Below are 15,919 nucleotides of genomic sequence, written 5' to 3' on the forward strand. Positions count from 1 at the left end.
CATTGTGATTCCAGCTCAATTCTCTGACTCACCAAACTACCATGTGTGGATAAACAGAAAAATTGTACAATGGAGGCATTGACGTTATGCAGTGAAACAAATGGGGTGACGCTAGCAAGTGAAAAAGGGGAACTTCTGCGCCATTCTCTGCACTAGTGTGTGAGAGAGGATGGCACAAATTGACCAATAAGGAGTCAAGCAGCAAATATGGGGTCCAGATGTGGATTGCAAACATCCCAGAGTTCCCAGGGAGGTAGGACAAGGATCTCAGTTTAAGCTCCACAGAGAAAGAGGTCAGTTGCAAATATGACATTAGGGTGGTTTTGGGGTTGTGACTCAGCTCTTTCCGTACAAGCAATCGGACAGAATACATGCCCAAAGCCCAGGCAGGAGTGCCCAAGAGGCAATATGTTGGGCCTTCCCACGGTCCCAAGGAGGTGTACTCAGCTGAGAGAGCAACATGGTTGCCCCCAAACTGTCTAGAACATTTGCTGTCACTCTATGGTATTTCTACAGTGCCTACTACCTTGGTGTCTAAAAGGACCCACAAAGTTCCATTCACTTTATTGCAACAACCTGCCTCGTGCTGGAAGGACTGCGCATGCAGGAAATGAAGGTGCTAGGGTATCTGCTCATCACCCATGGCTGGCTTTTATCGGAACAGGATTTCACCTGGGCAAAGGAAGGGAGCGGCACCTACAGCCCAGGCTAGCAAAGCATGTGAGCATCCACTTAACTTTGAGCATGAGAGTAATCTCACTGAAGCCCATACAACAACTCTTGTGTCAGGTGAAGCACAGGCTGAAGTGTGTCACAGGATCAGGCCAGAGAGCAGGTCAGCTGGCAGGGCTGAGTGGGATGCTTGGCAGGAAGTGTTGGCAGGATTGGGCCTTAAGGCATCCATTCAGATAGCTTCTCCCACACAGTGACTTTTAATGGAACTTGGAGAAAGTTTCGCCTTTTAGTTCCAACCGGCGGGTACCCCACAACCTGTGTACTGCACGGTAGAGTGCTATCCAGCCAGTCAGGAGCCTGGAGGTCTTCACGGTCATCTTATTGTTTCTAGTCCGCCTTATATTTCCCAGGAACCCTGCTGCTTTGGCTGTGTTAATTATGCAAATAAAAGGTGTTGCAGACACCCCATCCCTAGATAGGAGCCCTGTGACTGAAGTTCCACTCTGCTCCTTTTGTCCATCAGCCTTTAATTTTGGCAAGAGAGGGTCCGGGCACAGCATCAGGCAGGATGGATGTTTGCAATAATTATCCAGTCATCCCCTTCAAGTATACTGCAACCATAGCAACAGACAGATGTTCTGTCCCAGCCAGAGCCCGGCAGTGAGCTGGGGAGCAAAGCACAAAAATTAACCTCTTCAGGCCCAAGACTCCGAGAAATCCAATTTACTCCTGGGCTGGAGAGGACTTTGTCATCTCCTAGTGTATCCTGGGAAAATAGGTACAACAGAAGATGCAATCCCTCAGCCAAATGCTTCACACTCACCCACTCATGATACTTCATGAAAAGTTGCATGGAAGAAGCTAATATCCCATGGCAACCTTTGGTTACCAGGTGACTAGTGGCCTGAACCTGTCAGCCACATGAGAGTTCTTCGTCCCTGAGAAAGTCAGTGGGACCAACAGAAGCTCAGTCTCTCCTGCGGGGGTGGTTGACTCCTTGCAGGATCAGGTGTTCACTGTGTAATTCTAGAGAGTAGGTAGGAAACAAGCAGTGTCCATTTGGGGATGTGTATTAATAACGTGACAGTTTCTATTCTCTGGGGTCACTAATGGCTAAGTGGTCACAAAAGAGATTTTGCTACGCACCCACATGGGGATGGAGGGGTAGGAATCCCTTGGAGGAAATAAATTTGATCTCTGAGCTGCTAACTAGAGATAGGGAAAAGGCCAAATGAGTCACTGCAGAACTATGGTTGAAATGCAGAGGTTGTGCCTGGGCAGTGGGTGTGAGGAGCCAGACCCAGGCAATGTGACACCCGTACAGCAAGGAGCAACACCAGTAAAATAAAGCATTTGCCAGGAATCAGTATGAGGTCCAGTTTGGAGGCTGATGATGGCAAGTACAGGCTGAAGCTCTCTAATCCAGAACTCTTTCGTCCGGCAAACTCTGGAATCTGTCATGATTTTAGTTAACCTGACAACCACTTACCATGGATGTAGCCAAGTTTCCTGTGGTCCTCGTAAAGTTTGTTTCTAGTCACCAGTCCTGGCTGTCAGTGTTCCGTGCTGTTCTGTAGCTGTAATTTACCCCTAAATGTCTCCTAAGAGCCCAGAAAGCCATGGAAGTGTTGGTGACGTGCTAGAAAATATGGATCTTCCAAGGGTGCTGGACAAGAGAGGTTCACCCTGTAGCTGAAGGTGAATGTACCAAGGGTCCACTGGGGATGTCGGTTAATAACATGGGAAGGTTTTCAGCTCTGTGGTCTAAATAGTGGTCACACAAGATATTTTATAGTGCATCCAAGCAGGGCAGGGAGATCAGCTGAAGGAGCAGCCCCTGTGACTTTACAAGCTGTGCCAAAGTGTTTGAGACATTAGGGTTCACTTGGATGTGTGACTGAGCAGGGTTTCCATGACTGCCCTGGCTTGGTGTGAGGCCTCACAGATATTGCAACCAGGGCCTTTATGCCCACCAGAGCAATGAAAAACACACCCACTGAACTTCCACCAAAGGTCCACGGGGAGTAGGCAACCCTTTGTGGCCACAAGGTGCCTGAGTTCCTAGACTGGCCCTGTTAGCCCTTTAAACCAACCCTATGCATTAAATTAAGCAGCAGAGTTTAAACTTTCAAAGCTAAGGGCCAGATCCTTGAATGGTGTAAAGCAGGAAAGCTCCACTGAAGTAAACAGAGCCCCACCGACTGAGGAACTGGCCCTTAGGAGATTTGATCTCTCTCTCTCCCATGCTAGCAATCACTGGGGGCCCTACAGAGGCGGCCCAGCCATGCATGGGAGAGCCAAGAGTGCCTCGCATCGCTGTTCTGCAATTCCTCTGGACAAACTAGGTGCAGCACTAAGGCCTCCAAAGAGGGTCCCACACAGATGTCTGCAGCTGCAGATTCTGCTGCGATGCAGGGCCCTGGCGGGGATTTCGAAAGAGGAAGCTGGGAACAAGGGGATCTTTAGAAAGGAGAAAAACAAACATATGTCACTCTAGGAATGAGTTACACTTGGAGGGACTGAGGCAACCCTTGTAACTGTGCTGGGTCAGTCAGACAACCTGCGCCCCTGCAAATTACTGTAAGCACAGGAGGACTTGGTAGCAAGGTTTCACTTCCCAAACTCTATAACTATTTTTGATCCATATTACTTCCTTTTTTGCTCTCTGCCATTTGGACTATGATAAATCTATCGAGAGGGCCTTCTGTCTCCTCTAGGTTTCCTGAGGGCAGCTCTTACCCCGTTGACCTTCCCAGACTTCAATCCTAAGACTTGTCCATTTTCAAATGAAAGGGCGTGAATTTGCTGACCCTGGAAATGGGGGATTGGTGGCATCAGGCAGGCAGGTGCTGTCAGCTCCTCCATGCAGCTCTGGAGATATATCTGAGTCCTGTTCCACTGTCAGGTTCCCCGCATCCCAACTCAGACATTGGGTGAGGATGTTAAGCTAGACCAAAGCATCTCAGCTATCCCAGCCCTGAGTGCCCACCCAGTTCTTCCCATGCACCTCAAACCAGCACTTGAGCTGTGTACATCCTAGACCAAAGAAGATGATACGCTGAGCTAGATCTAGGAAAGGTATGAGCATCTACTAAGCTAGTTCTGCCATTTAGGCTCCATTTTTTCCCTACAGTACCTTGGCCTACTGAAGTTTCAGACCTCTCCTGTCACAAGACAGACCACATTGGGGTTTGGTGTTGTGATATGGATAGGAATACCACAAGTGAAGAATAAGACCACCCTCTTGGCCCTTCACCCAAAGCTATCCAGACTCATTGCCTGGCTTAACGAGAAAATCTGGGAGTAGATTTGCTTTGGTAAAACTTTGTTGCTTAAATTCACAGGTTGTCCAAACCAGGGATGATCTGGAATGAAATTCCTTTTTTAGTCAAATCCAGCAAAGTTCAGAGCTTCAGATAAGTGGTTTCAGCTTGAGTCCAATTTTGAGTATCAATCGAGATATTGAGCAATAAAAGCTGCATCCTCCCATCCTAGTTTTTATTGTATTAGTCAGTTGTTCTCAAGCTAAGATCCACAAAACACTGGCAGGCAATGGACTGGACTTTTTCATGGTGCTGGTTGTCCCTATTTCCAGTTGCAAAACTGCATTTAAAACTAGCTACAAGTGCATTGCTTACCTTCCTCATATCAGATTTCCAGGTAAGCGGTAGCTGCACAGTAGTTGCCACAGAGATGGTATGGGCTAAGACGGGAGGCTGCAGGGGTTATTTTGTTTTTATTGCTCAATATCTGGATTGATATTCAGAGCTGAACCCAAACTGGAACCCCTTCTCTGAAGATCTGGACTTTCCTGGGTTTGGCTAAAAGAGGAAAGTGTGGGACGGGAAGTGTCCACGGGATGATCACGCCATTAAGATGCAGTCCATACTAGGGACGTGCATTAGTGCACTCGTATTATTTACTGGTGTAGCTTTTTAAAGTGACTTTCTCACACCAATAAGAAATTGTAGCTTTTCGTCTTCTCACTGGCGGTGAGCAGCAGGTTTCACTGCGTAGCTCCTGACAATCAGCCCGGGCATGTGGAAGGTGGCAACATGAAACAGCCTGTTTTGCTCAATGAACTGACCTAATTCCCTTTTCCTGTATTCACTTTAGCAAAGGAAAGAATACAGCTGTCCAGGTATGAGCTCCCAATTATAACTAATCTCACTGCTTGGAACACTTGCCTTCCTTAGGGACTGATCCAGTGGGGAGCTGAGCCCCCACTACTTCCTCTGAAGTCGATGTCTAAGAGTTGAGTGTGAGCTGCATTTGTGAGATGAGTGGCTGGGGCTGATTCACTGCCTCAACCCCAACAAGGATTAGCAGTTCATCTAATGAGGTTTAGTTGTAAAAGTGGATATAAATTTGTAAGAAATGTTGGCCTAGCCATATTGCCACACTCAGTCAGCCACTCTAGGCCGGAGGGTGTGTGCCATGAACAAATGTCAGGGATGGCAAAGAAACGTCAAAAAAAAATCCCATAGTGTGTGCTTGGCAAATGAAATATCCATAAGGAAATTTTTTTCCAAACCCTCGGCAAGCTTAGAGAGCACGTAAGGCCAGTCAGGACCACCAGATAGTCTTACTCTGTGTGTAACACAGGATGCCCCACTCAGCATTGGCTCATCAAGCCCAACAACCAGAATTAAAACGAAGTATTACAGCCCTTAGGATACTAAACTATTTTGGGCCACAGGCAGAGAACAGAATGGATCAACCTGCACCAGTGTGTGAGGCCTATGCAGTGGAAGGGAATTGGTTAAGTGGGAGATTCCCAGGTGATCCTAGAAAGTGACTTGCAGAGGAAGAAAAACATATCCCATCACAGTTAGGGAGAATCGCTTCACTACCTATGATCCATGTGCCCTGAAGTGTGACACTTTATATCCCTCTGATTTTTTAAAAAACCACTGGAACGCTAAAACTTTTTCTTATCCAGATTTTGAATCCCATGAAGCTCATGGTTTTGATGTTATCTTGTGGCATAGAATTCTGCAGGTTAATGTTAACTGTGCAAAAACATTTGCTTTTATCAGTTTTGCTGCCTTTCAGCTTCCTGGGTGGCTGCTAGTTTTCGCATTTTGGAAGAGGGTAAATAAGTTGCTTAATTATCATTTTTTGCACCAATCATTTTGTGAGGCTCTGGCTTGTCCTCTCATACTTATCTCCTCTCAAAACTAAACTGTTCCCATTTTTCCACTCTTATTTTCTTCTTCTATCTCTGATTTGCCTCTGGTTCTGCACTATCCTTTTTTGACAGTGGCTGAGCAGACCTGAACACGGTATCCCAGAGGAGGATGTACCATGAGTTTGTCAAATGCTATTATGAAAAGAGCTGATGTCCAATCTACATTTGTTAGACATTATTAAGCATGATAATTATGTATGTAATGTATATAATAATGGATCTAGTTTGATAGACTGTACCATATATAAATGCAAACAGCAATTTTTAAGGGTAAAATGGGCCGAAGATCAGTATCTCCACTCCAGAGCTCACAGTTTAAGGCCAAGAACTTGTAAATTCTTACACATGTTCTTAATTTTAAGCATATGAGTGGGCTTAATGATATGAATTATTATGGACTAGCATGTCCTCCCAGTGCGATTACTCACAAGCTTAAAGCTAAACCCATGTATAAGTGCATTCTATCTGAGATGTAGGATATTGATCTGCAAACTGACCCTGTATGGAAATGGCCCTCAAAATCTTCATCCAGAAGATGGTATTTCTTCCTTTTGTTTAGGGTGCTGCCTCTGTTTTATCAGAACAATTCAGCCTCAGACTCTCAGGGGAAAGATCTTTTATATGGTTTCCTGAGTAAAGCCCCAAACCCACTCATTAGAAATAACAGACAGATTCAGATCATCATATGGAAGAGCAGGCAAAAGCAGCTAGTTGGAACAATTAACAAATCAAACCAGATGGAAGAAGGTAGACAAATATGATCAAATGAAAATGCAAAAAGGACATAATTCTCAAACTCTGTAACAAAAAATAAAATAAAATAAAAATCCCCAAAGCTGCACATCTTGGATCCATGGACATTCCCTTCTAAACCCTGCAATTTTCCATGCAAGTTCCATTCTTTCAGTGTCCATCTTTGTCAGGCAAAAGACCATGTAAGCATTTCATTCCCATCAACTACTATCATGATATTCCTGGTGTAGAGACTGGACCATCCTTCTATATTCAAAGCCTAAACCCAACCTACCCAAACAAACTGCTCACTGGGAGTGGTCTCAATCTAACAGAATTTGATTGGCTAACAAATCAGACCCGTCAGTCCCCTCCTTAAAATAATTTGTTTGCTGGATTCCTGTGTTCACCTCACCTTTAAGGGTCTAAATAATCTCTTTCCACCCCACCCCCCTGCCCACACACACACCTTATCTCTGCTTTTAGCAGGTCCTTACCTTCTGCTAAGACCACCTATACATTTGGGCCCTGATTCTGGAACTTATGCACAGAGATACCTTTTTTTAGGTGACCTATGAGTTCAATAGGAATACTCATGTGAGTAATGATACTCCTGTGAGTCAGTGGTTGCTGGATAGAGCCCTTAGGGTTCAATCTTCCATTGATTTATGCAGAGCAGGTTACTATATGAATAATGTCACTGAGCTCAATGGGGACACTCATGTAAGTCTCATATATCGTCTGAAGAAGTGGGTGTGTCCCACGAAAGCTCATCACCTAATAAATTATTTTGTTAGTCTTTAAAGTGCTACTTGACTGCTTTTTTGTTTTGATAAGTGAAGTTACTTGTGAGTGTAATCCTACAAAGCTTTATGGTGGGGGTTAAATTTACACATGTGACAATTGCTATGTAGTTCCATGGCTTTACTCACTTGACTAAGTTTATCATATAGCTTTGCAGGAGTGAGGCCCTCAACCGTGAATTCCTTAAGGCATGAAGACAGAAGAATGGCCACACTGGGTCAGACCAAAGGTCCACCTTGCCCATATCCTGTCTGCCAACAGCGTCCAATACCAGGTGTCCCAGAAAAAATTGTCAGAGCAGGTAATTGTCAAATGATCCATGCCCTGATGCCCATTCCAGCTTCTGGCAAACATCCCCACTCATTCTGGCTAATAGCCATTGATGGTCCTCTGTGAACTTATCTAATTCTTCTTTGAACCCTGTTGTAGCCTGGGCATTCACAACACCCTCTGGCAGGGTGTTCCACAGGACATGCTATTTGATTTGTTTCAGCTGTGCCATGCACACCACTAGTGCCATAGGACAGAACAAATGATAAAATGATAGTAATAATTACTAGGGCAGATAATATTATTAATGTAAGCACATTATTAGTTCAATATAATAATGTGTTTGTCCAGGCCCCCTCTACCTTACATTGCCCCTTATCCCACTCTTTGCCTCACACTGTTGGAGTGGCCAGCTAGTATTGACACAGTGCCTTACTTCCTGTCCACCCACGGAGCGCTCTTCTTTCAAATTCCTCCCAGAAACCCCCTTTCACCTCTTCTTAGCACCTGCCACCATTCTCCTCACTATTCATCTCTTCAACCCTTCCTTCACTGAGCTGTGGCCGTGTTCTGTCCTGTCTATGCTACACCTTCAGAACAGAGCCTCATGTTTATACCATATTCTGCAAAGTGCCATGTAGATCTGTGATGTAAGAAGGGCGTCCATTAATCATAATAATAATAATAATAATTAATAATTACCCTATTTCCTGGTGATGGAGCCCGTATGTTTGATGTTTGCCATGAACTAACAGTCATATCGTACAAATTACTCTAGTTGGTTGGAAAATGACCAGATTCTCTGGCCCTGCTACCTCTTAAGCACACTCTGGAGTGAGTGAATAGGGCAGAAGACTTCTGTGCACTCCCTTTATCTAAAGGTAGTTCAGACAAGAGCTTATAATTTATGGTGATAAAAGGTGGAGTGGGGGTGCTCTTTTTTCCTTGGCAACTGTCCTGCTCCTGAGTGGCTGAACTGCAAGGCAGAAAACTCTATAATTTATCTCAATCAAGGGGTTTGATAATTGCTAAGAGAATGAAAACCCCCCTCCTGTATAACACTGCAAAAACATACTCTGAATTGTGTTAGTACAAGTAAAGTTTCTCCCTTCTCCCCTTCTGAAGTTCTGACTAAACACATTCTACTTAACAACAGGACTATGATGCTCCCCTATTCCCTTTGCCTTAGCCAATTTATATCTAAGATTTATTTTCCTTCATATCTTTCTCTTTTGTGCCTGCCACTCCTTGATACAGAGCTCAGCTGAGCTGCTTCATTGCTCAATCTTCAGAGTCTGAATTTGACTTGGGATGCGGGATGTTCATTGCAGGGAGGTTGGCTGTTGAGTTATGAGAACTGTAGGCACATACTGCCATGATGCCCTCCTGCCACTTCCACCATCCTGGCCTCTCTCTCGTGCAGCACTGTCACATGCTCAAAGCAGTACTTCTATGGTCCATTTTATTTGTAGTGACCAATGAAAGTTGTGTGCTGCATTGAGCATTTCTGGTTCTGGCTTCCAATCTTGTGCATCTTTGGAACACCCATAGATGAGGCTTTGCTCTAAACATGCATTCTGGGTTTTATGCTGAGCCTGGTGGGACAGGAAATTGCCCAGTTAGTCAGTGCGGCATAGAGACCCATACAATGGAGATCAATTGTGTTTGCAGTGATATATTTCATGACTAACTCTGGGTGCTTGGATTGAAGAAGCTCTTAGTAAGCATGGACATATGTAACACCTACAATTAATTACTTTTTGCTCTTCATTCTGTCATGCCATGTTTGGAATGGAATGACTAGAATTTCCCAGTTCCTAACCGTATTGGATGCTTTGAACCTTACAAAAACTCTTTGTTCCTCTCCCCTTTTCTACCCACTCACACACCTCCAAATCCATCCAGCTCCGTCTGTTCCCTTCATGTCCAGCTCAATCTCTGTGTGACCCACATGGTTCTCGTTTGCTCTAAATTCATTTCCAGATTCCGAACAAGTGCCCATTCCCCTCGCCCACCCCTCCTCTAACCCTAATACTACCCAACACGATGAATATGTGTACCACTGGCCTTATGGGCTAGAATTAGAACAATTCAAATGTGTGGCATAGGTCCAATAAATAGCAGTATCTTTAAGCTCAAGTGATGGAGGCCTGCACTTCTGGAGCAGGATGATCTGAATTCTCTCCTCTTTGTGACTGAAAAGTTGCTAATGTCCATAGTGTGCCGCATAATGGCCATTATGGCTGCAGACTGTTGCAATATCATACCAGAGGGACAAAAGGGTCTTTGAGGTCCATGCAGTGCTTTAGGTGGCTATTTCTGGGTCAGACGTGCCCAGTAATACATTGATCCTTCTCACACCAAGGAAACCCCAGCATTTGCAAACGGTATGTGGCCCAGCACAGATAGCCAAATCTGCCAAGATTCACAGCTGGTTTTCAGCAAAAGCACTGAAAGAGGCCTGTTGGAGATCGGGGGGGAAGGAGAAGACTAAAGACCCAAATTATAATAATTTGATTCTGTGCTACATTGAGTCAGGATTACGTTCCATCCGTTTTCCCATCTTATTAACGACAGGCAATGTTGCAATGCAAAGTGAGATATAGGGGCAGGCAACCTAGGTAATCTCAGAGGGGTGGCTACATTAGTCTGCAGCTTCACAAATAGCAAGCAAACGTATTAGGTCATGCGCTTTTATCTGGAGAAGAGGGTCTTATCCACGAAAGCTCATGACCTAATACATTTGTTAGTCTCTAAAGTGCTGTAGGACTGCTTGTTATTTATAACACAAATAATATATTCAAAAGCTTAACAAATGCTGTTGGGCCAGAAGATGATCCTCCTCTGGGGTGCCACTTCTAGGGCCAGTCCTGTCTCAATGTATCAAAAAGTTGTGGTCTGTCTGTTACACAGATCAATAGTAATAAAGTACACAGTGGCACTTTCCATCCGGATCAACATCTTTTTCAAATCTCAGGATAGCTGTGCTTATCCTCATTTTAGCAATGAAAATTGAGCAATGGGCAGATTAAGTGACTTTCCCATGGCCATTCAATGAGTCTGTGGCAGAGCAATGAACAGACAGCAAATCACCTGACTCAGTCCTGTGGTTTAACCACAAGGCCATTTTTCTTCCCGACAGCAAACTGGCATGAAGTTGCAGGGCTAGGTTTCCAACAGACCTTTGTTTTTTGACCCTCTGGTTGACACAGGAAACAGAAATCAGGCAGAATATGGCAGTCATTTCCAATACACTTGCAATAGCATTGCTCAATTGACCATAGTAACTAGGAATGTACCAAGAAAGACCAATGCCAACTAATGAGAGCTTGACCATTTCAGTCCCTCCTTGCTTTAAGGGACTACGATTGGTCCAAGGTGATTGGATTCAGCGAACTACATAGTTTGAGGGAGGAGCCCGGGGGAGGGAGTATCAGCAGGCCTGTCTGAGGAGAGGGGTGAAAATTGAAAAGCCAGGGTTTGGCGGCCAATCTCTGGTGTTTAGGGTGCAGGCCCCGAGATTATTCAGGGCAGGACGGAGCAAATATTATGGAATGGATATTGTCAGGAGTCTCTTGGGACAGTTTGGAAGTCCTGGGCTAGTCTCAGGGGCTCCCAGGGGTTGCTGGCCCTGAGCCCCCCTCAGGTTCAGAGAAGTCATCCACTGTTTTGAGAGGCTTATTTTAGAGGATTTTCGGGACCCTGGCAATCCCAGTGGCCGCCTCTGCCCGTAGGCTCAGGCCTGCAGCCGGAGCGGCCGGCCAAGTGCCCGCTTCCCCACTCGCACCCTGTCCCGAAGAGGCCGCGCTCCGCCCGGCCCAGCCTGGGCCAGGGACACGTGCGCCCCTGCGAAAGAGGAAGCTGCTTTTTGCTGAGATACCCCGGCCAGTGCCTCGGGTTCCCGAGCCCCCGGGCCTCCCCTTCCTCCAGGAGCCGCCCCCTGTGCCCGGCCCCGGGCGCCCCCTTCCTCCAAGGGCCGCCCCCTCGGCCCGGCCCCGGCCGCCCCCTTCCCCCACGGGCCGCCCCCTGTGCCCGGGCCCGGGCGCCCCCTTCCCCCACGGGCCGCCTCGCCCAGCCCCCACGCGCCCCTGCCCGCGGTCCGGCCCCAGGAGGGTAGCGCGGCCCCCTGGGCCGGGGAGGCGGTGAGGGCGGCAGCGGCGCGGCTCTAACAGGTGGGATCCCGCGGCGAGGAGGAGGCGGCCGGAGGGGGGCGGAGGAGGCAGGGACGGGCGGGGGAAGGGAGGGGGCCGAGCCGGAGCCGCCTGTGATCCTGTGACAGGAGCGGCTGCTGCTGCTGCTGGCGCCGCCGGTGCCTCCCTCTGCCCGGCTCGCTGGGTCGCTGTCCGGCTGCCGCGCTCCCCCCGCGCCTGCCCCGCAGCGGCCCCTCCCGGGGACTCGCCCCCGCAGCCCGTCCCGGCTCCATCTGCGCCGGCCGGCCAGGCAGGGCGCTGCGCAGGGGCCGGCCGGGCTCGCTACGGTCTCCAGCCGGGACAGGGGCGCGGGCGCTGCCTCCGGCCGGGATGCCGAAGCCCCCGCTGCTGCTGCGGGGGAGCCGCCCCGGGGACAGCGAGCTGGGGCGGCAGTTCCGGGACTGGTGCCTCCGCACCTACGGGGACTCGGCCAAAACCAAGACGGTGACCCGGAGCAAGTACCAGCGCATCGCCGAGGTGCTGCAGGGGGGAGGCGGCTCGGGCACCGGCTCCGGCGGGGGGGAGAAAGGCAAGTTCCAGTTCTGGGTCCGGTCCAAGGGCTTCCGCCTGGGCAGCGGCACCAGGGAGGCGGCGAAGATGGGTCAAGTGGTGTATGTGCCGGTGAAAACGGGAACGGTTAGTGCGCTCCGTGCCCCGGGGGCTCTGTGTGTCTGTCTGTCTGTCTGTCTTGTGTCTGTGTGTCCGCCCCGCCCTCGGCCCGCACCCCCAGGGCTGGGGCCAAGGCCCGATGCGGGGCAGCCCCCTCCCCCTGCATCACACACCCCACCCAGCCCCTGTCCCATCAGCACTAGCTGGCACATCCCAGCCACACAGCAGGGCGCACAGGAGCGCGCATGCCCCATGGGGGGGCGAGCCACCCGGCCCATGCGCCCCATTAGAAAATAGCCGCCCCACGCCCCTGTCTGGACAGGTCCGGCCAGCACCCCCCGCGGATGAGTTGCAGGCAGAACCGCCCCCCGTTGGGGGACGCGGGGCAGGGGGCTCCCGCCGGACCCCGGTCCCTGCGGAACACGGGCTGCCTGCCCCTCCCAGCCGCCGGGCAGGGGCTGAATGGGGGCGGGGGTGGCGGGTGCAGCCGAAGCAGACCCCTCCCCACCCCTGTCCGATCACGTCCAACCTGAGCTTCCCATCCGCTGCCCACCCATGCGTGGCTTTGGCTGGGGAGGGGTGCGCGTTAGGCGCGGGCCAGCCAGACCTCCAGCCCCGGCTGGGCAGGGCCAGCTTGTCTCCCAGCCGCTGGTCTAGCAGCGGGCGGGGGGTGGCGGGGGATGCAGATTAGGTTAGACATCCAGTCCGGGGGAGGAAAACCCCTCACGCGCCCTCCCCTCCCCCTTCCTGCCCCATCCGGTCCAGCCGGTACCTCCCAGCTGCGAAGCAGAGATGAGGGGCGGTAGCTCCGTCTTTTGGGGGTGGCGGGATATCCCTTCCCCCACCCAAGTCATTGCACCTGCCCCCTTTCCCCGCCCCGCGGCGGGTGCAGTCCAGCAGCGCGGCCCGGGCTGGGTGTTAGTCCCCGGCGAGTGCAAAGCAGGGCCGGCTCCCAGACTCTGCGGCTCCCTCTCAGCCCACGCGGCTTGCGGGTGGGGGGGCTTTTGCACCCCCTCCCATCCAGACCCTCCGCAGGTCCTGCCCGATCACGCCCGCCCTGCATGTCCCACCCACCCCGTGACCGCAGGCCGCTTTGCAGCCAAGGGCAGAGTGGGGGCGGCGGGCACCCCCCTCCCGCGGCCAGGCCGCGTGCCCCCGCCCCCGCTGACCCGGGCGCAGGCTGCAGCCCAGCCCGGCTGGGGGAGCGCGCCCCTCCCCCCTCAGCAGGCTGCTGTCCCGCGGCGCGGCTGGTTCTCCCGGGCCCCGCGGGGGGAGGGGGGCAGAGCCTGGAGCGGGGCCGTGCCCACCCCGCCTGCCCGCGGGCTGCAGTCCCGGGAAACTCCCCTGCTGGAGCCTCATTGTTCCCTGCCCTGCTGGGGCGACGGCGCAGGGCAGAGCCCAGCTGGAGGTTGCGTCCCCTCCCCCCGCCTCCCAGCAGGCTGCTGTCCCGGCCCGGGGAAGAGCCAGCCCCGCCGGAGCCATTGTTCCCTGTCCTGCCCGCGCCCCTCTGCAGGCACCATTCCCCTTCCAGCTGGTGGGAGCAGGAGGTGACCCCGGGAGCGGGCGGGCGGCTCCGGGGGCCCCCGCTCCGCCGGGGCGAGGGCGGGGGGGGGGACGACACAACGTGGGGCCGGCTCGCTGGGAGCTCCCTTCCCGTCCTGTGCACCATCTGCCCCGGCGCGTAGGCGCCTGCCAGCCCACGGGGGCGGTGGGCAAGAAAGTGCACTGGGGCGTGTGTCCCGCCGCCCCCGCCCGCGCCGTGGAGCGCAGGCTGGAGGCGCTGCCGCCTGGCCTGCCCGCGGGGAGTCTTGGCCCAGCAAAGCGGGCAGAGCGGAGCCCCGGGCGCCGTGGGCTGGGCTGGGCATTCCCCCCCTCCCTCGCTGCTGCTGCTGCTGCTGCTGCTCCTGCTCAGAGGGTGCAGTGTTTGCCGTGCACACGCACAGACTCGAGCATTGATAGGGCTGGCGGATGCTGCCATTGAGGGCAGCCCATCTGTGGCAAATGCTTCTAAACGCACTATTTACCTCCCATCTGGCCGGCCCCACTCCTGCGGGAGGGGGAAGGGTCAGTATGTCTCTTTTTTCCCCTGCATAAGGCCGAGAGGGTTCTGCTCTTTTCTGGCCTCTCCACACCAAACGTCTCTGTATATTTTGGGAGGGGGGCGACTGAACACAGCAGCCCCCCTCCACCAAAAAAAAAAAAAAGCCCCATACACCCAACTCTGCTTTGGCCGAGTTAGCGAGAAACACCTTCGCTCAGACACTGCACGTAGTAAGCTTCCACCCAGCCTCTCAGTTCTACTAGCTACTCCACAGGCCCTGATCTTTCCAATGCTGCAGAGTCATGGTACCCCAGAGGGGCCATGCCAGACTCCCTGGACCCTGCTGTTAATTAGTGACACATCCCCAGTCTTTGTGGGACACAGCCAGGCTCTTATCCCCATGGCTCAGGGAGACCAATGCAGGCACCAGGCATCCCAAAAGGCTCATCTCCTGATGACATTTCAACAGCGAGCGTACCTAGAACCCCAACTTCTGTGTTACAGTTCCTGCAGGCTACAAATACTAGACACACCTAGACTTCCATACATCAACAAAAAGAAAACAGGCAAACCCTCAGGAGACAGTTGAATTTTCAGTGGGACCGTATAACGTGCCAGAGACTAATACTGCAAGAAGTGAAAACTGGAGGCGTTGTATAGAGACACTAGCTGCAGGAAAGACCCATGGCTACTGCTCCCCTTTACATCGTAAGGTGTCAAATCTCTGGAATTTCTCCCCCTCCTCACACTTTTTGTTTCACTTTCTTAAGAGGAGTATTATGCTGTAAACCCAGTGAAAGATTTTGAGCTGATGCATTTGCTGTATTTTTGTTTTTGAGATTTCTCTGAAAATTTAAAAATAACTTGACAGGGATTTTGCTTAGTTGGTGATGATTCCATGATTCTTTATCTTTCAGGGAGCTTTGATAATTCTGTATAGATGGGTGCATTTCATTACTCACATATGTGCAATCAAATAATTTATGAACCTGGTACTAGCATTCTGCTCAACAATGACCCTCATGTTCTGGTTTGTCTTCATTTAGTTGCACTTTTCAAACACTTCTGGATTGGTGTTGCAATTGGCTTCCTCCTTATCATGCTGCTGATCTATCAGGCACCTCTTGTCCTATCCCATCTGCCTTGTCCAAGTGTGTCTGTTAAAGCCTTAATGTGTTCAGGACTGTCCTGAGACTTGGGGACCCAGGGAAAGAATAAGCACAGTCAAACTGCAGCGTGCTGGGAGGGGGAGGGGATTCTGCATGCTGCTATACAGTATCTGCACACTGTCACAGGAAATATGTAGTTCTTTGAGTGAAAAGTTGAAAAGAGCTAAAGAACGTGGGGAGGGCACTAGTGGAGTTAAGGTCTTTCCTTCTAATGATGGAATCAGGGCCACTCCTGGAA

The 15,919-nt window shown here is 50.9% G+C and overlaps 1 protein-coding gene across 1 annotated transcript in view; it reads left to right on the top strand.

Moving 5' to 3' along the window:
• The first annotated feature begins 12,032 nt into the window (after positions 1-12,032).
• Positions 12,033-15,919, top strand: part of NOL4L (nucleolar protein 4 like) — a 104,087-nt gene continuing 100,200 nt past the window's right edge. The window contains exon 1 of the mRNA XM_075011693.1: positions 12,033-12,498. Within this exon, the coding sequence (XP_074867794.1) occupies positions 12,193-12,498 (306 nt within the window). The 5' untranslated portion in view covers positions 12,033-12,192. The remainder of the gene's footprint in view (positions 12,499-15,919) is intronic.

This window comes from Carettochelys insculpta, chromosome 17 (assembly GCF_033958435.1).
Source record: "Carettochelys insculpta isolate YL-2023 chromosome 17, ASM3395843v1, whole genome shotgun sequence".
Taxonomy (NCBI): domain Eukaryota; kingdom Metazoa; phylum Chordata; order Testudines; family Carettochelyidae; genus Carettochelys; species Carettochelys insculpta.